The sequence below is a fragment of the Biomphalaria glabrata genome, chromosome 6 (assembly GCF_947242115.1).
Source record: "Biomphalaria glabrata chromosome 6, xgBioGlab47.1, whole genome shotgun sequence".
Classification (NCBI taxonomy): domain Eukaryota; kingdom Metazoa; phylum Mollusca; class Gastropoda; family Planorbidae; genus Biomphalaria; species Biomphalaria glabrata.
This window is the reverse complement of record NC_074716.1, coordinates 43,659,611-43,684,122: the sequence shown is the minus strand read 5'-3', so window position 1 is coordinate 43,684,122 and position 24,512 is coordinate 43,659,611. Positions and strand designations below refer to the sequence as shown.

At 36.8% G+C, this 24,512-nt stretch overlaps 2 protein-coding genes across 4 annotated transcripts in view; one reads left to right on the top strand and one right to left on the bottom strand.

Moving 5' to 3' along the window:
• LOC106057501 (activating signal cointegrator 1 complex subunit 3-like) overlaps nucleotides 1-24,512 on the bottom strand; it is a 180,310-nt gene that overhangs the window by 93,869 nt on the left and 61,929 nt on the right. The window contains exons 33-36 of the mRNA XM_056033454.1: nucleotides 23,581-23,718; nucleotides 22,630-22,750; nucleotides 18,690-18,822; nucleotides 16,791-16,916 (exon numbers count right to left, since the gene is read on the bottom strand). Coding sequence (XP_055889429.1) covers nucleotides 16,791-16,916; nucleotides 18,690-18,822; nucleotides 22,630-22,750; nucleotides 23,581-23,718 — 518 coding nt within the window. The remainder of the gene's footprint in view (nucleotides 1-16,790; nucleotides 16,917-18,689; nucleotides 18,823-22,629; nucleotides 22,751-23,580; nucleotides 23,719-24,512) is intronic.
• On the top strand, nucleotides 6,954-16,444 carry LOC106057503 (uncharacterized). 3 transcript variants are annotated; one of them, XR_008778605.1, is made up of 9 exons: nucleotides 6,954-7,416; nucleotides 9,599-9,679; nucleotides 10,752-11,045; nucleotides 12,251-12,345; nucleotides 12,479-12,728; nucleotides 12,849-13,070; nucleotides 13,410-13,485; nucleotides 13,607-15,480; nucleotides 15,519-16,444. XR_008778605.1 is itself a non-coding variant. In XM_013214716.2 (8 exons), the coding sequence occupies exons 2-8, from the start codon at nucleotides 9,619-9,621 to the stop codon at nucleotides 13,719-13,721; spliced, it is 1,113 nt and encodes a 370-aa protein (XP_013070170.1). In that variant the 5' UTR covers nucleotides 6,954-7,416; nucleotides 9,599-9,618; the 3' UTR covers nucleotides 13,722-16,444. The 3 variants fall into 3 exon arrangements, 2 of the variants coding, with proteins under 2 accessions (XP_013070170.1, XP_013070171.1); XM_013214716.2 differs by having other exon boundaries at nucleotides 13,607-16,444; XM_013214717.2 differs by lacking the exon at nucleotides 6,954-7,416 and adding an exon at nucleotides 8,756-9,246 and having other exon boundaries at nucleotides 13,607-16,444.

Sequence of the window (24,512 nt, the reverse complement as noted above, 5' to 3'; positions counted from 1 at the left end):
AGAGGAGACATTAGAGGAGACAATAGAGGAGACATTAGAGGAGACAATAGAGGAGACAATAGAGGAGACAATAGAGGAGACATTAGAGGAGACAATAGAGGAGACATTAGAGGAGACAATAGAGGAGACAATAGAGGAGACAATAGAGGAGACATTAGAGGAGACATTAGAGGAGACAATAGAGGAGACAATAGAGGAGACAATAGAGGAGACAATAGAGGAGACAATAGAGGAGACAATAGAGGAGACAATAGAGGAGACAATAGAGGAGACAATAGAGGAGACAATAGAGGAGACAATAGAGGAGACATTAGAGGAGACATTAGAGGAGACAATAGAGGAGACAATAGAGGAGACACACCTTTTCCAGGTTGAATTTACAAGTGGCTAAAGTTGATTTGTTAATTTTTAGTCTATAGATACAATTCTACATCTATTTCTAGTCGCCGCAGAAGACTAAAAACAAAACTAGTCCAGCTTTCCTTCTATTTCTCCTTGACAGATGCATCAGGTGTTTATATAATTCTTTTTTAAATTAACTTTTTTAAAACCTATTCTACACAATGTATTTTTCAACAATGATCTCAAGGTCAAGACAGACACAATAACTGCTGAGGAGGTTACCATGGCCATTGCAGTGCTAAAGAATAACAAAGCACCAGGACTAGACATGATATCAGCAGAAATGCTAAAATATGGGGGACAGTGCATTGTTAACAGAATGACTGATCTCTTAAATCTCTGTTGGCGAACTTCAAAAGTCCCAGAGGACTGGCAAAAGGGAGTGATTGTAAAGCTTCCAAAAAAGGGCAACTTGGCAGACTGTAACAACTGGAGGGGCATTACTCTCCTCTCTGTCCCAGGCAAAGTTTTCAGCACTGTTTTGTTGAGACGGCTTCAACAGTCTGTAGATGAAAGGCTCAGAGAAGAACAAGCAGGTTTCCGAAGAGGCAGATCATGTACAGAGCAGATTTTCGTTTTACGAAATATCATAGAACAAAGTTTTGAGTACCAACAACGGCTAACGATCAGTTTCGTGGACTTCAAAAAAGCGTTTGATAGTGTCCACCGAGAATCACTATGGAAAATAGTTAGAGAATACGGTATACCAGAAAAATTCGTCCAGATCCTACGACACCTTTACAGTCAGTCTAGTTGCTGCATTAAAACAGAAGAGGGAACAACAGAGTTTTTTACAATCGAGACAGGTGTGAGACAGGGGTGCATCTTATCTCCCTTCCTTTTCCTCCTAGCCATCGACTACATAATGAGGAGAGCAATGAACCAGACTGCCTTTGGTATTCCATGGCATGAACAACTCCGATTGACGGACTTGGACTTTGCTGATGATGTTGCACTACTCGGGGCTACAAATAAATGCATTCAAGAAATGACGGAGAGCCTAGACAGAGAGGCACCCAAAATTGGCCTCCGCATAAACTTGGATAAGACTAAAATTATGCGAGTGGGATATAAGGCAAAGGGTGTCCCCGTCAGACTTGGCGAGTCAAAGCTTGAAGAGCTGGACAAGTTCACGTACCTTGGCAGCATCATAACAAATGATGGAGATGCTTACCATGATGTAGCGTGCCGAATAGGAAAGGCAGGGAGCATTTTCCAAAGGCTGCAGCCTATTTGGACTAGCCAAGCCATTGGACTCGAGACAAAAATACACCTTCTCAACACAATCGTCATTCCAACTGCTACATATGCATGTGAGACGTGGAAGTCATCTGTCAAAATTGAGAAAAGACTAAATGTGGCTCAACAGAGATGGCTGAGACGGATTTTAGGAGTCAGTTACACAGACCGGATCTCAAACAAGGAAATCCTTTGCCGAACTGGGAGTCGAACACTTAGTGAGGTTGTGACTGAGCGTCGCATGAGGTTTGCGGGACATGTTCTACGTCAAAATGAATTACGCACACCAAGAGTTGCGATAACATGGAAGCCAAAACGAGGAAAGCGCAAACAGGGACGTCCTCGTATTACCTGGCGACACACCTTCATGGAGGACCTCAGAACAGTGGACACCAGATGGGAAGAGGCTTCAGACATTGCCAGTGACAGATCATTATGGAGACAGCTTGCCGCCCAATGCGCCGAACGGCGCGGGAGGACCTAAGTCTAAGTCTAAGTAAGTATTTTTCAACTATATAAACTATATAAAGCATGCTTAAAAAGAGACATTCTTTAAAAAAAAATATCTAAGGGAAGAACTCCATATATATAGCTACATGTCTCTACTGTATTATATGTTCCTATTTTCGATATTTAACAAAATTAATTAATCACCACAATTTAATTAACAAATTGGTGGTTAGTTCTGTTTTTTTTTTTTAAACAATGAATAATTGTGCAGACGTTTCAACTTGATCCAAAATGGAAAAAAGAAAGAAATAGCGTAGAGACAGACACAGAGTGAGTTGCTTATAAGCTTTCTATTGACATATTGTTGAAGTCAATGTTAGGATAGCAACGCCGGTGTCTTTCTTATCTGACGTCTAGAGCTGTCTAGGTGTAAACTGGTAGCGACTCTTGTCACGTCAGTGTCCCCTGAAGATACATCTCGTACAATAATCTATTATGTCGTAAGACTAGGTTGGGTGAACTTAGCCATGTGGTAGACAGGCAGCAGCAGACGGTCACCAGAAGACCGACGTCTTTCTTATTCAACACCGTACATAGGGAAAGAAACCAGGTGTGTGTGCGTGCGTGTGTGTGTGTGAAGGGAAAAGACTGTTTTGTTAAGTGACCACCCCCCCCCCCGCCCTTAACAATAGAGACCCAGGTCCGCGAATGAAAGACCAACTCTACTCGACGAGTGCCACGTGCCGCAAGTCGGAAGCGGTCACAGGTGGCCTTCACTGTGGCGCACACCCGGTGTTTTTGACGATAGGGAGAGGGGGGGGGGGTCGGAGGGCGAGGACAAAAACTAAAGCAGCCACTTCAGCAACCACCCTCCGTTTGTGTCGCCACTGTGTACCATATAGATAGCTTTATCAGCGCCCCCCCCCCCCCACCAGAAGTACGACTCTAGGACATCGCTGTATATAAAATAACTATCTCCCCCCCCCCCCAGAAGTACGACTCTAGGACATCGCTGTATATAAAAAAACTATCCCCCCCCCCCCAGAAGTACGACTCTAGGACATCGCTGTATATAAAATAACTATCCCCCCCCCCCAAGAAGTACGACTCTAGGACATCGCTGTATATAAAATAACTATCCCCCCCCCCCAGAAGTACGACTCTAGGACATCGCTGTATATAAAATAAGTATCTCCCCCCCCCCCAGAAGTACGACTCTAGGACATCGCTGTATATAAAATAAGTACCCCCCCCCCATCCCACTATCTGCTTGTGAATGATAAATTATTCGAGTGGCGCGTGTCTGAAAAGTGGCGAAATGAAGAAAGGCGCCAAATAGTTCGTCTGTAAGCAACAGAGCAATCGCTTAAAGCAAGTGATAAGGAGTGTAGTGAAAAATTAAAGTATCCTTTCTGACCTAGAGATCTATAAAGGGAATATGTTTCTGGTGTCAACGGTTAACGAGGGTGTCATGTGGCCAGTACAACGACCAACCACCTTTGCTTTTTCCCAACTAATATCATCAGGTACCCATTAGAGTAAGGTGGAGTCCTGGACGCCCTAAGAATCTCGAAATTGCAAATTCCAGATTTCACCGGGGTTTTAACCCGAGACCCCTCGATTCGGAAGCCAAGCGCTTTATAGCACTCAGCCACCACGACGCCGATAATGACTATACGAACTATAATTTTTTTTTTAAATCACATTGATGCCGCATTTCTAAACTTTGTTGAATAGAAAGGAGGTAGGGACGATGGGTGTATGTCATAGGCCAATGTTAAAACAACTTTAGCTTGGGATATTACGACATTTTGTTTTCGGTCCGAAAACAAAATCCATGGAAGCGAATAAAGTTCTCATCCCTCTCGGAATTGTGGAAATATTTTTTTTATTATATTATTGTATCGCCCCCCCCCCTTTTTTTTTCTCCAAATTTTCTCTTTTTTGAAAAACAAAATATACTTTTGTTTATATAACAGGAAACAAAGGAGGATTAACACTAACTCCCAATCAAAATTTGTTTTTAAAAAGGTATAAATGCATTTACATAGAATGTAGAACTTTGTGTTGCTAATCAAATTTGCCCTTTTTTTTTAGTAACATCACAAGTAGACTAGCTGTTGCAACGAAAAATTCATTATTAACTTGTTTTGAATGACATTCATTTAACAAATACCAAATAAAGATACATGTTATACTAGCTAACCTTAATAAAACTAGATATTTAAAAATGATGACATAAGTAAGACAAAATCAAAATCCGACAGCTTTTATATTAAATTAAAAAAAGGAGCAGATTTGACATTCAAAAGACCAAAAGTAGCGTTAGATTAAAACGTGGTCCACAGACATCTAGTTCAATGACATTTTTTTCCAGCCAAATGGCTCACCCGGCAAATGTTTTATCAGACAAATGATTCACCTACACTTGGCTCACCATAAAAATAGTTCACAGAAATGTCTCACGAACAAAAAAAATCACATTTTAACTACAAGACAGCTACGTCTTGTAAGTTTTGGACGTACTACATACGTCATTGTCAAGTTTCGGACGTTCTAAATAGTCCTTGTCAAGTTTCGGACATTCTAAATACGTCTTGTAAAGTTTCGGACGTTCTAAATATGTCCTTGTCAAGTTTCGGACATTTAAATACGTCTTGTCAAGTTTTGGACGTTCTAGCTATGTCCTTGTTGAGTTTCGGACATACTAAATACATCCTTGTCGAGTTTCGGACGTTCTAAATACGTCTTGTAAAGTTTCGGACGTTCTAAATATGTCCTTGTCAAGTTTCGGACATTTAAATACGTCTTGTCAAGTTTTGGACGTTCTAGCTATGTCCTTGTTGAGTTTCGGACATACTAAATACATCCTTGTCGAGTTTCGGACGTTCTAAATACGTCTTGTAAAGTTTCGGACGTTTTAAATATGTCCTTGTCAAGTTTCGGACGTTCTAAATACGTCTTGTCAAGTTTTGGACGTTTTAGCTATGTCCTTGTCGAGTTTCGGACATACTAAATACATCCTTGTCAAGTTTCGGACGTTCCTTCATAATTAAAGATTATTTCACCCTATACCAAACCTCGTGCATGACGTCAGGAAAAGGCGAGGGCAGGGTTTGAACCTGGGATTATCGTGACGAGTCTGACGACAATCCGAATCCAAATACCTACGACCAGTCAGATAATGTGTCCCCGTACTAAAAGTGATACTAAGTGCTTTAAAAAAATTGGCTCGCGAAATAAAAAAAAAGTATCCAAATCATTATATGAATAACTAGCCCTTAATTGTTACCATTGTATCTATTTACAGTCAAAATCAGCAGACTCTGGAAAAAAAAAACAACTTTTTTTTATAATGTCTAGTTTGTATTTCCCCGACAGCCGCATCAGGTGTTCAAAACCTGATTTACCTTTACGAAGAGCTATTTTATTTTGACCCAGGGCTAACTAAGGAGGTTTTCAAGTTTTCACATCTCGTATGTGTGTGTGAGAGAGAGGGAGAGAGACAGAGAGAGAAACAAACAAAGAGTAACTAGACGAATCTCCCGCGTAAAACTGGAAAGAGGAGCGCGTGGGTCGTGATTTGAAAATCCAATGAAAAAAGGAGCTGAATCTATCAGGTGCTAACCCAGGACAGATGGTGACACAACAAGACGTGATCCCAAATGGGGGAGGAGGGGAGGGGCTGGCGGTGGAGCGCAGCGCGGGAAGCTCAGATTAGAGAAAGAGAACCGATACACTTTACAGGCGACTCTATTAATTTAAAAAAATATATAAATTCTGCGTCTGCTATATGAAAAGCGCGCTAACTCGATCTGGACGTGAACAACTTAAAGGCTGAGACAACGCAGGACCAGAAAAGAAACTTGCGCTCTGCATCGCGCTGTAATGTATTTATTAGGTGGATATAAGGATTATTACGTTTCGAGGGCGCCGCCGCTAAAAAACACGATGAAAGATGCCTAGTCACGTGACAAGAAAGAGACAATAAATAATAATAAAAAAACAAAACAAAACACGAATACATCGGTGAAGTAGTTAACAAACTACGACAAGCGCCACAAGTTTATAAAGAAAAAAAAAGGGCTTGGATCAGCCTTCCATTCTCTTTTGATCTCTTCTCATTTTATCCCGCACATGAAATAAACTAAGCCACATAGTTATCTATGATATAACTTAGTGAGTTGTCCATATTGAATACATTGATTTGGAATATAAAAACAAAAAAAAAACTAATGGCGGGAAAATACAATAGAGAAGGACAAGGGAAACAACTCAAAAGGGGAATAGATAGACAAAAAGGTAAAACATTGAAAAAAAAAAAGTTTATACTGACCTAGAGGGAAAAAAATCGTGATAACCAGCACCTGGCTACCCCACCACCTCTCTATTTACTCCCTTCGTCTTGAAAAAAAAAAAGGGAGACAAGGAAAAATTGGCGGTCCGTGAATTGGAAAGCGGTTTTAAAAAAAAAAAGAGGGGGGGGGGGCTTGATAAAAGCAACAGTCCAACCAGGTACAATGGTATCCGCGGACAAAGGTGAGAGGTTTATGTTCAAAATGGGGTAGCTGAAAGCCTAGCCTCCATCATCACCCGTTCCCCCATTCACTCACCATCGCCACCCCTTTCCCCCTCTTCTGCCCAAATCTTTGTTGTATTTTTTTTCGCCCCCCCCCTTTTTTTCCCTTCTTTTCCGTTTCTTTTCTTTCTCCTTGCCCGAAGCCACTCTAACTGATCCGCATAAGGCGGGAGAGGGAGAGGGGAGGAGGGAGGAGGGGGAGGCAATTAGACTCGGATCACCGCACGGCACGCGACCAAGGGTATAAAAGTGAGGCGCGTGCCAGATCGCGTTCAACAGTCAAGGTGTAGCTTCGCAGCCAAAGTACGTCTCTAGTAGTCTCTACCGTTTTTTTTTTTAAATATAAATATATCTTGGAGTATAACTGAGTGCTTATTTGTGAAACACGCTATCTAGCCCATACAACGGAATCAAGATACATTAATATTTCACATTTCATGTTAGTTTCCTTGCAAGTTTTACTTTTGTTCGTACTCATTTTCTTTCGTGCATAAGTCATCGAATTTGTTTTTCTTGAACGGACTACGTACATCTCAAGTTGTCAACAAACTCAGCTGACGATAAAGCTGCCACATTGTGTCTTTTCATTTTACGTTTATTTAAAGCGAAAAAACGTTCAGCGGAAGGTGTGCCACTGACGTCATAGTGATCAGCGGTAACAAGGGGAGAGAAGTTTGTGTTTTCTTTTGATGTCTGCCGAGCAGAATTAGGAAGAACACAAGGGGAGGTTTTAAAATCACGAACTGGTAAGTTTAGACTTGAACCTTAAATAATAATTACGTAAAATAGTTAATAGTACATAGAGTCTATAGATCTATAGCAACTAGATGCTCTATAACTGGACACTTGATTATATAATTAATACTGAATATAGACTAGATTTAGAAATATATTATATATAGAATATAGATCTAGATCTATAAATACTCTAGATTCTAGATCTAAATATATTATAATTATAATAATAATTGTTTAATTAGTTATATTATATTTTATAATTATAATTATATATTCTAGATCTAGTAGGGCCTAATGATAAATCTAGATGATATGAATATGAATGATAGTTAAAGATCTAGATCTAGAATATTCACTGACTATAGTATAGTAGTATAGTCACAGTATAGTGTATTGCTATTAATAATTAAAGTATTATGCAGTCTCAATAATCTAGATGATCTAGATCTATATTGACTATACAGTATAGACTTATTCAATTATGAGTGATTATGAGTGATTTATTCTTGGCTATTTTGATTAATTAATATTTTGTAGAGCATGCTTCAAGTTACATGTCTTGCTTAGATCTAGATTCTAGATCTATATAGATCTAAACCTATATTTGAGTATATTCTATTTTATTCTATTCTAAATCATGTAAGCGAAACAAAACAATGTTATTTAGACATCTAGTTAGTTCTAGAGAGCTAGATCTATATCTGCAGTCTTTGGCTAAGAAAAATACAGAAATTCCCAGATCTAACTAAATAGCATTTTTTTCCTTTGCTTACATTGATTTAGAATAGTTCGACTTAATTTAGACCAGCAGAATATAAGGACATAACAACATAAAAATGTAGTTGTGTTGTTATTATCATTGTTTTAAATAAACTAAACACAAAACACAGACACACAACACTACTAAAAAAATTAAAGTGACCCAACTGTTTGCGTACAAAGGTATAAACTAATGAAGGGACTTATCAAGACAAGACATCGCGAGACTAAGGTAGTGCCAGGTTACTTTTACAGCCTACTTACTAAACAAGACCAAAAAAAAAATGTGACTTATCTCTGGACTACGTATGCCATTACTTAAAAGCCAAACACCCCAGGTCCATCTGACTACTTTCCCACGCTAGAGATAGGCCCCAGGTATGTGAACTAATGTGGTTTAAAACGGGGGGGGGGGGGGGGGGGGGGCAAGTAAAGCTCACACACTGCTACCAACTAGTAGCGCTAAGCTTTTTACTACTAGACGCCAATAGTAAAGAGGAAATAGAAAGGAAAAAAAAACGGAGGAAAAAAGGGGGGGGGGCGTCCAAGGTAGATCAGTAAAAGGTGAGATAGCTTGAGTATATACTATCGAGTTGAAGAGAGGGGGGGGGGGGCGGTGTAGAGGTAAAGAAGATCTGGCGGTCTGAAGAACAAAGAGTTGATGAAAACAACTTCTGCCTAGTTACACTAGTTGACGCCTACAACAATGACTTGGCAAACAATGTAACCCAAATATCGTCTTCACAACCTCAAGTAGTTTACAAACATAACAACAGTGTGAGTAGGTCTATAATAGAAATTCCTATACAAATCTTGAAACAAGCAAAGTGTGACTAGATCTAGATTCTAAAGCAAAAAATAGGCAATGAAACATTGTCTGTAGTCTACTTCGATTTTTAGTGTTTTTTTTTACCAGTCGCCCGACTTTTTGTTTTTAACACACTACTCATCACAAAGGAGAGCGGGGGGAAGCAATGTGCCAAGGATGAAGAAAACCTTTAAGATCGATACCAAACTGTGTTAAGATGGCAGCTGCTCAAGTTAAAGCATACCAAGGCGAGCGCGAGCGAGCATTTAAAGTACAAAGTTGTCAAATACTGAAATAGATGAGACATTTTGGATATCATAATATTATGACAAATACCTAGATCTAGAGTCTTTTTTTTTTTAAATATAAATCTAGAGCCTACATAGGAGACTAACAGTCGTTACACTATAATTTAGATCTAGTGTCTAGAGATCTATATCTATTCTAGTTTATTTTAACCGTTATTCTTATGCTAAAAAATCTTACATCTAATAATTAATATTGTAAATATAGATCTAGAATAGATGTAGAATCTATAGAAGATCTGGATATCTCTTATATACCGATTATGTGCAGATTTAAATTTATAGTCTTATAAAACAAAGGTCATTTAACTATTTCAGATTCAATAGAAAACAAAACCATGGCTGCAACAGTGTTGAGCATGATCTTTGCCCTTCTTATGGCATGTGTTTCAGTGGCAGGTAAGTTATGGCTCAGTATGTCTGACTTTCTATGCTGGAAAAGATGTACCTGTGTAGTGTCAGACTATGAAAGTTTGAGCTATGCCCCCTTTCCAAAACTTGTTCACACACAAACCCAGTCTAAGGCCACTGTGGCATCTGTCTAATAATGTTAGGCATGTTAGCTCTCTAGCCCCCCCCCCCCCCCCACTGGTCAAGTGGTCAAACATTTGGCTCCCTGAAGCTGAGTGTACAACCATTTGACAGGTGTATGGGGGACAGTTGAAATAAAGGGAGAGGAGTGGGGTGCTAGATTAAGACAATGGGTCACATGACCTAAGAGGCATCAGTGTAACTTGTTGAAAAAATTTGCTCCTCTCATAAAGGAGGGTCTAGAGAGAAACAATATTTGTTGTGTATGACAATATGAATGCCAGCTCCCTTTCACCCCTCTAGCACTTTGTTATTTCTAAGGGAAACTCGGTGCAGCTATAAAGAGAAAAAACATGTGACACTTAAAGGGACTCAAGTCAGAATATTATCACATGATACAACAACTTTCTGGGTAAATCAGTAGGTCTTCACAAATGCCATGACACAGTGATGAATATCACACAGACACACACACACACACCATGACTGAAGTAAAGAGGCATTAACATACGTCCACATTCCCACACAGATAACTCTCTGAATGTTTCATCCCTAAACCCCCAGATGTTGCCACTATTGACAATCATCACTTTATGTGTGTTTCAATTACAATGCTTTGCATGCCAGCTCCATGCTAAAGAGTGACCCTGAAGCAATGTTTGGGATGAGAGAGAAAGAGAATGGTGCAGCATTCAGACATGAAATCCAACCCTGCCCAGAGATATTACTCCCATCATCAAAACACTGTTGACATTTCCCCCCAGCACAAGAAACTTAATTCATTATCCACCATTAAACAGTCTCACAACTAGTTTATTGGGGGGGGGGGGTAGTATTACTTTATGACTATGCCCACAGGCAAACACACTGAACAAACAAAGTACCAGTATCTAATATTACAGTTGCATGTATTCTAATTTCATTCTTTATTTCTCTGCAGGTGACACCATCTATTCATGTTTTGGAGTCAATAAAACACTCAACATTGACTGTGGAGCAGGGTATATGGTCCACATTACCAAAACCTTTTATGGCTTCAGCCCCACTAGCCAATGCCGTTTGGTGGAGGGGGAGGCTGGGGCTGCCGGGTGCACAGTGGAAGATCACGAAAACTATCCCTGTGTCGGGCAGAGAACATGCAGTATCAATCTGCCCACTGGCGCATTTGGGGTTAATGTCCCAACCTGTGGGCAGAGGAGCAACTACTTCCAAGTGGAATATAACTGTGTGTTGGGTAAGTCAAATAACTTACAGGATTTGTCAGATTAGTCACATATCAAAACCAGCGACTACAAACTAGTTTGCTTATCATCTAATATGACTCAAAACATTAAGACTATTTCAAAGTACTGATACATGAATCTGTTCTGATAATTCTATCTATATTGTATAATACGGTAGCTTACACAACCAAAATCAATTGTCTATCTCAAAAAAATGAAATCTGAATACCTAATCTGAGCCTCTTTACAGAAAGTTTTGACATTTTATTCTCACTTTGACCAGAAAAGTAAAAAAAAAAAAAGATTTAAAAAAATGCTTTAAAACTCTTGGGGGAAAATGGAATGGTTAAAGGGGGGAAAAAAATAGCAACTATATAAAAAAATTGAACAGGAAAAAACTTGAGAACAAAAAAAAAGTAACAAAACCAAAGGAGATAAGTGACCTCCTGTTGTGTGCTGCTAAATTTGGAGCATTCACCTCTGAGCTTGGTGTACTTGACTTTTACCTTACACTACAACCAGCAAACTTTCACATCACACATGTGTGTGTGTGTGTGATTCATGGTTTCAACTCATTTAACAGGAGAGCAGCTCTTAATTACAATTGAGCTTTAACAGAAATAATACAGTAAAAGCATCTTTGTGCCTATTATGTATTTGGATTTGTTTGAGTCTTTGTTATTCTCTGGCTCTACAGTATTTTACTGATAGCATTGGCACAGTTTTTACTTGAAACAAAAAAGAAATAGATAGGAAATGAATGTACACAACTCAGTTGGGTGGAGCAATGTTGGAATGAACCTTGTACTGCCCAATGGTCATTAATTACATCTCTCAAGTTCTTAGTTAAAACTGAACAGCAGCCTCTTCTAAATCACCAGAATGGGAGAGTAGCAGTATGAACTTGACTAATTTAGTCTTGCTGCATTAGGCTCACATTCAAGCTGGCAATAATTCAATTAACAGATGGCCAGCTAGGATCCTTCAGGTTGAGCACACTCCCCAGTCTGGAGAATCATCAAGTTTCATCCAATCATCACTTGTCAGTCCATTTTTAAGATTGGTTGAGGAAAGGGGGATGATTCACTTAATAGTTTACTACATGCCATTCCAATAATTTGATCAGTTATCCCCCTTCCTGACACCCATCTCATTTTCCTCACTAATAATTAAGTATTCAGTCATTTTTATTAGAAATTTTTGTCTGTCTTTACAGAAAGTTCAGTCACCAACATCTGCAACAATGAGAAACTGACTAAACAAAGTGGATACATTATGACTCCTAAATATCCAGCCAAGTATAAATACAAGGTGAGCATACTAGGCTAAGTTCCATTCACTGGGTTTAAATATAGTTAAGAGTGCTTACACTTGATCATTAGCTGTAGTTATAGAATCAACCAACATAACTATTTTTCAACTGGACATTTTTTTCAATCTCCAGGGTGACTGCTATGTTGACATTGTGGCCCACCCTTCACAGAAGATCAACTTGAATATTATTGAGCTGGACCTGGAAAGCAGGGGACGCACAGACTGCGCTGACCTGATGTACTTCAATGACAAGCTACGCAGCATCACTCTGTGTGGCCAGCGCACCAACAACAGCTACAGCATGCTGTCTAACTTTCTGCACATTGAGCTTCAGTCCTCCAGCGCAGTCAACAGCAAAGGATTCTGGCTGTATTATGAAGGTAAGAAAAGCCAAGACTCAAGCTTGGTTAAGTAAACCAAAGAAACTTAAAGAGAGTACAAATCTCTAGCCTCATCTACATGTCAAATATGTAAGTGGAAATGTGTCTTTCTATTTCCAGCTGTCCCTCCGATGCCAACATCTTTGACTCCATCAACTGTGGTTGAAAATAAGGTGGTCACCATGGAAACCTTACACTTTGATAACAACCAAGCTGTAACTAGTGGTCCCAGAGGAATGGACAGGGCTGGAAATTCTATTCTACTGTCAACTCTTCAATATCAGCAGGCCAATACTACTGTACCTCTATTCTATAAAAAGAACTCTCCCAAGTTACCATTTGGTAAGTTTACACAGAGTAGATACCATCTAATAAAATACTACAGATACATATTCTTAGTTTGTACCACCATTCCACATTATCATAGCACAGATACATATTCTTAGTTTGTACCACCATTCCACATTATCATAGCACAGATACATATTGTTAGTTTGTACCACCATTCCACATTATCATAGCATGCTCAATGCACTCTTTGTTAAGACACATTAGTGGTATAAGAATATGTCTTAGTGGTTTCTGGGCTATGGAATTATCAAACTATACTTTAATTATTTTTCATTTTATTCATAAGTATAGCTAGCATATTGTCTAAATATTCTATTATCTAATCAACAGCTGCTATTGCTGGAGGAGTGATTGGTACACTGAGTCTCATTCTAGTCCTACTTCTCTTACTGCTGTTGATTAAATGGTAAGTCAGTGAACTTTTTTTTTTTCAAAACCCATCATACTGTTTAGTTTATAAAAGTAACTTAAAATAAAGACATTTCTAAATATCATAGACTTGACATAGACCTTGATCTATATTTCAGGTGCAATGAGAGGAAGTACTATAAAGGGGAAAAAGTCCTTGAAATCAGGAACCCAGCTTTCCGAAGCAGCAATGATTTCCACGAGAGCCAAAATCAGAATAGCAACTACTGCTAGAAGTTGGTGGCTATGCTGGTAAGCCCGAAGACCACTTTTTTTTTTCTTCTGGGAAGAAACCTTGATGACTAAACCAATGTCCATAGTGGATGTTAGCACCTTGTATTTATCCACTGGCCAAATATAGATATGAAAGCTAGCAGTGAAGCTACAACTGAGACAGAGTAACTGCAATCAGCACTTTGACATTAGATGCTAACAGTCAAAGGAATAAATGGTCATAATGCAAGATAATAGCAAACATCTAAATGCCTTCTTAGTTTGAGACAACAAAAAACTTGGCACAGATGACATAAGAACATAGTCATATGGTCATCAATACAGTTACACAAGTACCAATAATACATGATTGCTTCATGGAAGGACGGAGCTGCTGCCATGCCCACATTCCATGACTGCTCTCAACAGTCAAATGTAAACATTTCAAAAAGTTTCCAATATGTCACCATTCAAACTATATACCATACTCAAGAAGCATTTGAAATCTCATTAAATTGAAAAATGAGGTAAACACCATGCTGCCAAAGTAGTCTTTGTGTGTGTGTGTGTGTTTTATCAAAAACAAAAAGACAATGAACTATTTTTAATATTAAGTAATGTATCAAATGTGATGGACAACTTTGAAATTCATAGTACATACTACATTTTGTCTTCATTGACTAAAAAATTCTTTGGAACATGGTGGATGTAGGGCAAAGTACTTTTTTTTTCAAGAGGACCCAAACTTTGGCTGTGATTTGGGGATTAAAAAGTCCAACCAGCTCTAATTTGTATCTGACACTTGTCAGTGAAAATAAATGTGGTTGGTCATTGTGCTGGCCACATGACACTCTAAGTGATTATTATTGGCTACCACTTCTCAAATCAATTTAACATCCTGGGGGAGGGGGAGTTACTAAAATAATGTGTAATTTATTTTGATTGTGTTATATTCACTACTTTTGAACAATGTCCTTCCAATGCTCTGTAAATATTCTAATTTATTGTTCTTTTTTAAAAATAATTCTTGCCATTGGGTAATATGGCCAGTTCAACTATTCCAATTTGTTGTACATTGAAAATAGCATTATTTATTGCATGCATCTATGCACATTCATGTTGTCACTCATCAGTACTCATGTTTTACGTACTCATGTTTTACACCTCCTGTTTCATTGGATCACTGTCTTAACATCTCGTTTCACTCATCGAAGCCTAAATCAACTCTCCATTGTTGACAGAAACAAAAGACAATGAATTGTGTTGATATTGAAAGGTTATGCTGCATGCCAATGTTTAAATAAAATGTTTATTGTCATCAATGTAAATGCTGACAATAATGGTGTGTAACACTAGAAGTATTAATATTTCATGTAATATAATGTATATACTTATTTATCGTGAACTCATTTATATTTATATTTATTCTATGTTCCATCCCCCAAAAAGTCACCAAATCTAGTCATATCATTGTACTGTATATAATGCTTAATATTGCTCTGTTTTGTTGAAGTAATCATATTTACATTTACCTTAATGCTGTAATCATCCAATCAGTAATTTATTATGAGTCGAGTAAATTATATCAATGTATGTATGTGTTGAACCAAATCAATAAGTAAAAAAGATAATTTGGTAATAGTGTTAATGTTAATAAAGGAACTGAAAATCTAAGACTCTATGAAATGTGAAAAGTAGGTGATGGTTGTGTTTGCTAAATCAGGTCATCGACATTAATATAATTGGATGAGTGTGCTAAATCAAGTCATTAATTTATTATGTGGATGAGTGTGCTAAATCAAGTCATAAATTTATTAGTTGGATGAGTGTGCTAAATCAAGTCATAAATTTATTATGTGGATGAGTGCTAAATCAAGTCATTAATTTATGTGGATGAGTGTACTAAGTCAAGTCATTAATTTATGTGGATGAATGTGCTAAATCAAGTCATTAATTTATATGGGTAAGTGTGCTAAATCAAGTCATTCGTATAATAAATATGCTAAATCAAGTCATAATATATATGGATGAGCGTGCTAATCACATCATGTAATATAGTATATAGATGAGGAGTGTGCTTTATTCAAGTATTATATGAAGTATGTCTGAGCTATAAGTATACATATTTGTGACTTTGTTTGTGCTTATTTGGTAAAGAAAATATATTTAATGTATACTATATATTCATATTTACTTAAATTTTTGAAAATATATTTGTTTATGGTTGTGACAGTTCAATCATTAATTAGAAAAATCCCTTTTGGTAATTTTTAGCACTTGGTACATATTGACACTAGACATTTTAATCATTTAAACAACATTGACAAACTAAAACATTTTGAACATGTTCTACTGTGATACACAGCCATTCCATCTGACAAAAGCCAAAATCAGACAGATTCTGCATAACAAAAACATTTATTACAAAATGTAAACAATCTACAAATTTCATACACACATACAAATCCTACTTCACATTTTCCTATTATTTATAGTTTCACCATATGACTATACACAGAGGTTTGAAGTTTCTCTGCTTTTAGAAGAGGCCAATTTTTTTTTATAACTTTCATTTCAGCTGTAGTAGTGAATGAATTTCTTCATTTATGACATAAATATATTATAAATACTGTAAATTTTGTATGTATGTATAAAGTTGACTATAATGATTTATTTATTACAATTTAATTCTAATAATAATTTCTATGTAGAAAGGAGAGAAAAATATTCAATAAACTAATAATAATAAATACAAGACTTTCTTTGCTCCTTACACTTTGTTGTGTTCAAAATAAATGGTTGCTTGTGTTTACAGTATCCGTGACAAAACTACAAAGGTGGAAAACTACAACAGAAGGTGGAAATTTGATGAAACATTCATTAGGGATGAAAGGTTCTTTCTTCTTTATATAAATTTCACTTAATAAATTGCCACTGTCCAACTTTTGGACTCCAAATGAATGTGTTTTTAACACCAAAAAGGCTTGTATTAAAAATTTTAAGAAATCATTTAAATTCAATTAAGATTACCTGTTCAAAAAAGGCAAGTCAATGAAGGAAGAACTTAAGGAAATATAGCCAAACTCTTACCTTGGGTTCCTTAGCAGCCTTCTAAAGAAGTAAGTCCAAGTGATGTAGTCCATAGCATCCTGCTTAGAGCTGATAGTTCCAGACACCACCTCAGCATTCAAATGGTCAGCCATAACTTCAAGAAGACTGGTGGGGTGGTGGAAAAAGACCCAAATCAAATAAATGTCTCATTCGAAGGAGAAACAAAAAATATTTGGTCGATTTCTGCATAAGACAAAACTGGCAAGTACAATCCAATCTCTCAAAAATGAGTTGAATGACTTGAGATCAAAATGAATCTTGTGGAATAAACCACATTTTTGACAGGAGAAGAAAGTTAAGTTTTGAGAGGGGAGGAAAGTAGAGTTTTTTTGAGAGGGGAATAGACCACATTTTTTTTACAGGGGAGGATAGGTAAGTTTTGATAGGGGAGGAAACCACATTTTTGACAGGGTAGGAAAGTAGAGTCTTTTTTAAAAGCAAAAATTAAAAAAATAATGACACTGATTTATAATTGAAAGAGTCTAAAGAAAAAAAAATTTTCTGATTATCAATATGATCAATAGCTAAACACTAATTGATGTATTTCAGATAAAGACAAACAAAAAAGCATAATAGCCTTATGCTATTTATTTTAGATGTGTTAACTCCCTTTACAGGTTACTCCCTAGACACAGACAGATTGGACATTCTAAATCTGTACCCTGGGATACAGATATAGTGGCCGGGGATGGGGGATGGGGAGGTAGTGGGTCCTTTTGATAGTGAATAAAAAAAAGATAGGTAACTAGTGTGCCAATCACATTACAGTATAGCTAGTAAAGATAATTAGTGCCTAATTATATTGTTATAGATGAGGTAGAGTGAGTAGGGGTGACCATGTGTGACTAGTGGTCAAGTCCGGCATACAGCATGCAATCAAGGGTGATGAGGAACAGCTATTCGAGAATGCACTTATGTGAACACTCAGCGTGCAGATCACCCTTGATAATATATTGTAAACCTGTTCCAACGGACTAACCATTTTTTCCATGTAAGACCTTTTTGAATTTTGTTTATGCTGTGGGGCGAATATGACCTGAGCGAGTATGTTGGTGTGTTAAGTAACTGGAATTATGATCATTGATTTTTCAACAGAGGATTGTTTTCTTTAATTGGTTTTTGTGAATCGGGATATGTAAATTTCATTAGGAGTACTGTGAAATTATTTCTTTTTACTGAGAGTATTGACTGTTCATAAAAGTAAAGTAAAGTTCCCCTTTCAGACCTTATGGTCTATATGGCAGATGATGTAAAGGTCATCTGTTTCTGTGGCCCACGGTTAACGAGGGCGTCATGTGGCCAGCACAACGACCAACCGCCTTTACTTTTCCCTTACTAATGTCAGGTAACCATTAGAGCTGAGTGGACTCAGAGGCGCCCGAAGATCCCGAAATTAAAAATCCCAGTCTTCACCAGGATTCAAGCCCCGGTCCCCGGTTCGGAAGCCAAGCGCCTTACCGCTCAGCCACCGTGCCTCCGTTGACTGTTCACAGTTGGATTGTATTTCTGCAATCAGAAAGATATCTAAATCGGTGAGTTACTTTCTTTAGTCCACTACCACATCGTAACAATAGAAATGTTTCAGAAGGGACTGGCAACAGGTCCATGGTATCTATTGTTCTCCAGAAGTATTCAGTACAGCATAAGACAGTTCAATTCAGTACTGTCCAGTACAGTTCAATTCCACTCAGTGTTTAGAGATTCTTACAGTGTTAATTAGTTACAGTTAATAAATACTTGAGTTGTCAAGTTCTTTGAGTCGGTGGTAACTGTGTGGTTTGCATGTAGCATAAGAAAGGAAAGAGAAGCAGCTATATGTTAATTAACATTTACTGATTTGTCTTCTTTTGGGACATTGACAACAGTCGTGAGACTCACTTCGACTCCACTGGAAAAGGCTCATACAAAAATTTCTTGTAGAAATGTTTTTTCACGTCATGGACAAGAATAACTGCCACTCCTTGGTCATCAAACTGGGGGCGTCCAGCTCTCCCCATCATTTGAAGAACATCTGGTGAGTTAGATCAAAAAAATAACTTAAAAGTAATCATTATACAAATAAAAAAGTCAAAAACGTTTTGATTTATTAAATAATTTTTTTTTCTGAAAAAATAATTTAAAACTATTAGAAAGTTAGATGAGCATCTTCATGTATATATAATATTCCTACCCATGGAATTTGTAATTAAAAAAATAAGGGAGGGTTGGTCAAGATTGGATTTCTCCACATAGCCAATGAAGAGATTTAATGTGTAAATAGGCAGGTCTGCCCTGAGCTCCTTGCAGCATATGATACCCAGGTAATTAAACAGGATATTTAAAAGAAATTTCCCCTTTCAGACCTTGCAATCTATTATGTGAAGGTCAATCATCTGTTTCTGTGGCCCACAGGGTATATGCTTCTTTTTCATTTGATTACCTGCAGTGGAAGTCTGCAGACCCTGTCCCCTATCACTAACATAGCTCCAAAGAATTGTAATTAATAGACATATAAAGAAAGCATAAAGGCCCAATTCATATTGCTGTTGATGTTATTGGAACTGTGTCTGTTTTTCAGTGCTGCAAGTGTTGCAGAACCTCTACAAGGATGTCTCCAGTGCGGTGTACTTCAACAATAATATTGGGAACTAGTTCAAAACCACAGTTGGAGTAAGACACGGCTGCCTACTTTCACCAACACTCTTCAATATCTTCCTTGAAAGGATAATGGAAGATGCTCTCGAGGGCTATGAAGGTACTGTTAGCATTGTAGGAAGAAGAATTACAAACTTGCGCTTTGCAGATGACATTGATGGCCTAACAGGGACAGAAAAAGAACTAGCTAACCTGGTGATGCGCATTGACTTCCACAGCATATGGCATGCAAATAAATGCAGAAAAAAAAACAAATTTTGACAAATAGCCAACAGGGCTTTAAAAGGGGCATCAGTATTAGAGGTGAAACTAAACCCAAACTATTGGCACAGTCCACAGCAGCCCTTTCAAAACTTAAAATAATATGGAAAGACAAGGGCTTAGCCCTCGGCACCAAAATCAGACTGATGCGCTCCCTGGCCATGGCCACATTTTTATATGCTTGTGAGTCTTTCACGCTGACTGCAGAGCTAGAGAGGAGGATCCTAGCAATGGAATTGAGATGCTACAGAAGGATCCTAGGTATCACATTCAAAGACCGCATCTCAAACCAAGACATTAGAGACAGGGTTACTGCAGCTGAAGAGCTTTTTGTTGGATAAAAGCCTTTCCAACGATCAATGGGATTATGGCGCATTCTGCGCCAATTCCCTGCTGGACTTTATCTACGGTGTTGCAGTGAGAGTTAGCATTATTAAGGACAATTGTTTATGTTGTTGAACTATTGGTGCTACAGCAATTGTTGCAAATGTTGGTTTTGTTGGTGTACTGTTGTTGTGCTAGCCAAACTATAATAACTGTGGATGAAATATGGAGCTGAGGTCTGCCCCACAAATTCTGTGTTTGAAAGTGAAAGGAGATTTGGAATTAGCATTCATAATTTGATGACCAATCTTAGTACAAAAAACACCCAGAGCTAACATTTAATAAGAAAGAAGAAAAAAAATAAAAATGCAGTATTAAAAACACAATATCTCCTTTATACAACTTATAGGGCGACTGTTTTTCTCTAACTAACTAATGAATGTTGGATTATAAAAACAATGGGACATTTTTACCCCCCCCCCCCTTCCCCGAGAAAGAATCTTGGTTAAACGAATGCATAGCTCTACTTGACTTTATAATATTCTAACGACAGGCATTTAGATCTAGACTAAGAAGATGATGCACACATTTTTCTAAACATTAATTTATTAAACTCTTGAATCAATAATGGCTTAAATTTGGAATTTCCCAACGCGATAGTCCTTTCAAAACGGATATTGGATCTAGACCTAGATCTAGTTCTCTAGACAAATTGGAATTTCTTTCCTTTTTTTACTTAAAAAAATTATAAAAGTCAAACTAGAGTTTTCCTAGCCTGACCAATGAGCTAGTAATACTTTTATCAGCAATATACAACAACTGGTAGATTTCAAGGAAAATTATTAGAGCCATTTTTGAAATAAGTGACTAGGTTCCACTCTCCATGAAGTACTGACTTGAAAAGGGGAATTGCACTTAGAGAATGTAGTGCTATCAACTATATGTCACGCAAACCTATTGTTAACCCCAATTCACATACCTTATAATACTAAATCGAAAATGGGAAATAGTATTGGATGTCAGCTCTCTGACATGGAAAAGGGGAGATAACAACGATAATCTAATTTTGTATTACTTTGAAATGTAGATTAAGAGGAACAAATGCTAAACTATATAAGCTTTTTTTTCAATATAAACCAGATGTTGCATTGGGGTGTACAGCAATAGACTTCATGATAAGTGTTTGAACACAAGGAAGAGGTTATTAAATTGAGAGAGAGACAGAGAGAGAGAGAGAGAAGTGTTCTAAAACAGATGTTGCACTCAGATCAATATGTCAATATGCAGGGGAAGACTGAAATGTGTTACATTACATTCAAGAGAGAATGAGGAATATCAAAGGGGATGAATATCACAATGGTCTTAAGTATGGGGGGGAGGGGGAAGAGTAATCTGTTCTCTGACTTCAATTTTATCTATAATCTATTCATTTTTTAAAGTAAATGATTGATTCTGTGCATTATCACAGTTTGCATACATGTTTATTACGCATAAACCACTACTAATTATTTCTAAACTGTTTAGATTTACATTGGCCTATTGTGTATTTGTAACTATGGACATGCATAAAAATATTTCAGAGAAATAATTAAGTTAATAAAAAGAAAAGTACTTTGCAGAAAAGAAAATTATTGTTACTTATTTTCAATTAACCTATGGTAGGTAATGCAAGGTATGGGGGCTAAAATCCCATTAGTTCATCAGCATTTCAAGCTGATTCACAAACACACTGCACGCACGCTTGCACACACACACTCCCTTTTTTAGGTATTTTTTTTTTACATACTGAAGTCTCTAAACCATCAAACAAATGCATAGGCTGCCTTGATTTTAAATGAGAACCGTAGATTCATTAGTAAAAATGCACTATTTTCAACATGAAAGAAATTCTATGGTCCACAGTTTACAAGGGTGTCATTTGACCACAACAACGACCAGCCGCCTTTACTTTTCCCCAACTAATGTCAGGTACCATAAGAGTTGAGTGGACTCAGAGGCCCCCTAAAGATCCTGAAATTAAAAGTCCTAGTCTTCACTGAGATTTGAACCTGGGATTCTCCAGTTCAAAAGCAAAGGGCTTTACCACTCTGCCACTGTGCCTCCAACAACCATAAAACACAGACATAACAAACACACCTCCATCTACAGACAACAACAAACAAAAAGCCATCTACAAGACATCTGTGTGAGCAACAAAAAACATACAAAGCATCTACATAGACAACGCACACTCAATTTATATTTATTAGCCAATAAAAACATATTTCATGGTTATTGTTTATTCCTATTTTTTTATTTTTTTTTAAATACAAAGATTTGAAAGTTAATTTTCATTTTTTTAAAAATATGATTTTAAAATTGGTATTACATGTTGCTGATACTATATCAAGAAGCCAGAACAAAACTCTGGCCCCAGAACCCTCCTACTCGGAAAACTGCCTATTCTGGAAACTACTGCGTGGTTCATCTCAGATATAGGATTTCTGATCTGAACCTTCCAACATGTAAAATGAGAACAAAAAAGAAGAAGAAGACATGTTGCTGAGCAGACAATGTTGATACTTAATAATGATAAAGATTGTTGTAAAATAAACTAAACCTGTGATTGGGAAGTCCACATAGCGCCTGGTTTTACCATCAAAGTATTCTGTTCCCTTGACAACCACAAGATGTGCAGGGAAGTTAACTCCCCAGGCCAATGTGCTTGTGGCGATCAAAACCTGGGGGGAAAAAGTCAACATTTATTATTCAACAACACATCACATCACTGAGCTCTAACCTTTAACAAAATGCTATTGAAATATTTTGAGTTGTACATCTTTTTATATTTGTTTTGGTCAAAGGATTTTTTTTTCCTCAAATAAAGTGGCAATTTACTACCACACATTCCTTTTGTTGCAGGGTCTAACAGTTTTGTAATGGATGCTGTTGAGAGGTATAACCTAACCATTTAATTCACAATGGATCCTAATTACATTTGCTTTGTTTTGTTAGCAACAGGCTGTGAGGAAAACACATTGTTTCATCATTCATATGTTGCTGAATCTTTACCAATTTTATATCTAATTTTTTTTTTTAAATTGGCTCTGTGCATATAGACTATTAATGGCAGTTGATAGTAACAATGTTCGAAAATTCACTTTTAGATGGGTTAGTCCTGAATGGTTTAGAACCGAAGGGAATTAATTCTGAGAAGGATTAATTTTAAGAGGGAATGGTACTGTGTCTTTCTACTAAATCATTTTTTTACTCAGGATTTTAGTTCTTTTTTAGGAGTGTAAAAAGCTTTAATAAACAACTGAGAATGTGAAACCATTTATGCATATAAAATAATATAAAAGGTAAACAACCTTTCATTTAAAATATTGGATTAAAGGCCTGTCTAACCTGTCCTAACTAAAACATGCATAGGACATAATCATCTTTTTTTTTTTAAATAATGGGTCTTTATTTCATAACAATTTACCTAGAAACTTAAATATATATATTTTAAAGTAATAAACAAATAAAGTAAAACCAAAATAAAATGTGTATATATAGTTAAACCAACTTGTATTTTCTGATTCACAAAGAGCTCCTCAACCACTTTTCTATCTCTCTCTGTCAAACCTGCATGATGAATGCCAATGCCAAAGGCCAAGGTCAGTTTTAAATTTGATTCCTTGACAGAACCGCAAATCTGCTCCATCTATTTTTATAAAAACAAAACAAAATAAACTTTACAAACTGCTTAAATTTTAAAAGATTAGTAATTTTTAGTTTAGCAATACAATTATAATTAACTCAGTTTTACAGAACAAGAAGACAAAACAAATACGGATTGGGCTATTTCTTAAGCCATGAATACATTGTTGCACAAAATGTACAGCTATTCCTCAAACATGTATAAGTACACCATTTATTAAAGGCTTTGCTTGCTGATATATTAATGCAAACCTTTCGCTGCAAAACAATTTCCTCTTTAGTTTTTTTTGTTTCATTTGAACAACAATAAATGTTGAAAAAAAAACCACAAAAAACATAGTGACGAAACAAGAACAACAAATTAGACAAGTAATTATAAACATGAGCTGATGAATGAAGCTATTAAGAAGACTAATTAACTATTTCACCAAGTGTAATAAATCATGTCATGTACTCAACACAGTTGTATTGGTTACATTATAATTACATTATTGAAAAAATATATAATTTACTTTTAATTAAACCAACAAAATAAAATGATCTCAACTTGTAATTACATTTTATCAAAGTGAAATACACTGTTTTGTTTTGTAAGTGATAAGAACAGCCCTTATGTCTTGACACTGTTTTGTTTTGTAAGTGATAAGAACAGCCCTTATGTCTTGACACTGTTTTGTTTTGTAAGTGATAAGAACAGCCCCTATGTCTTGACACTGTTTTGTTTTGTAAGTGATAAGAACAGCCCCTATGTCTTGACACTGTTTTGTTTTGTAAGTGATAAGAACAGCCCCTATGTCT

Excerpts from the sequence above, each read along its gene's own strand:
- LOC106057503 (XM_013214716.2), top strand. The coding sequence starts at position 9,619 with ATGGCTGCAACAGTGTTGAGCATGATCTTTGCCCTTCTTATGGCATGT. Across the intron at positions 9,680-10,751 it reads GGCATGTGTTTCAGTGGCAG|GTGACACCATCTATTCATGT; the intron begins GTAAGTTATGGC and ends ATTTCTCTGCAG. Across the intron at positions 12,346-12,478 it reads CAGCCAAGTATAAATACAAG|GGTGACTGCTATGTTGACAT; the intron begins GTGAGCATACTA and ends TTCAATCTCCAG.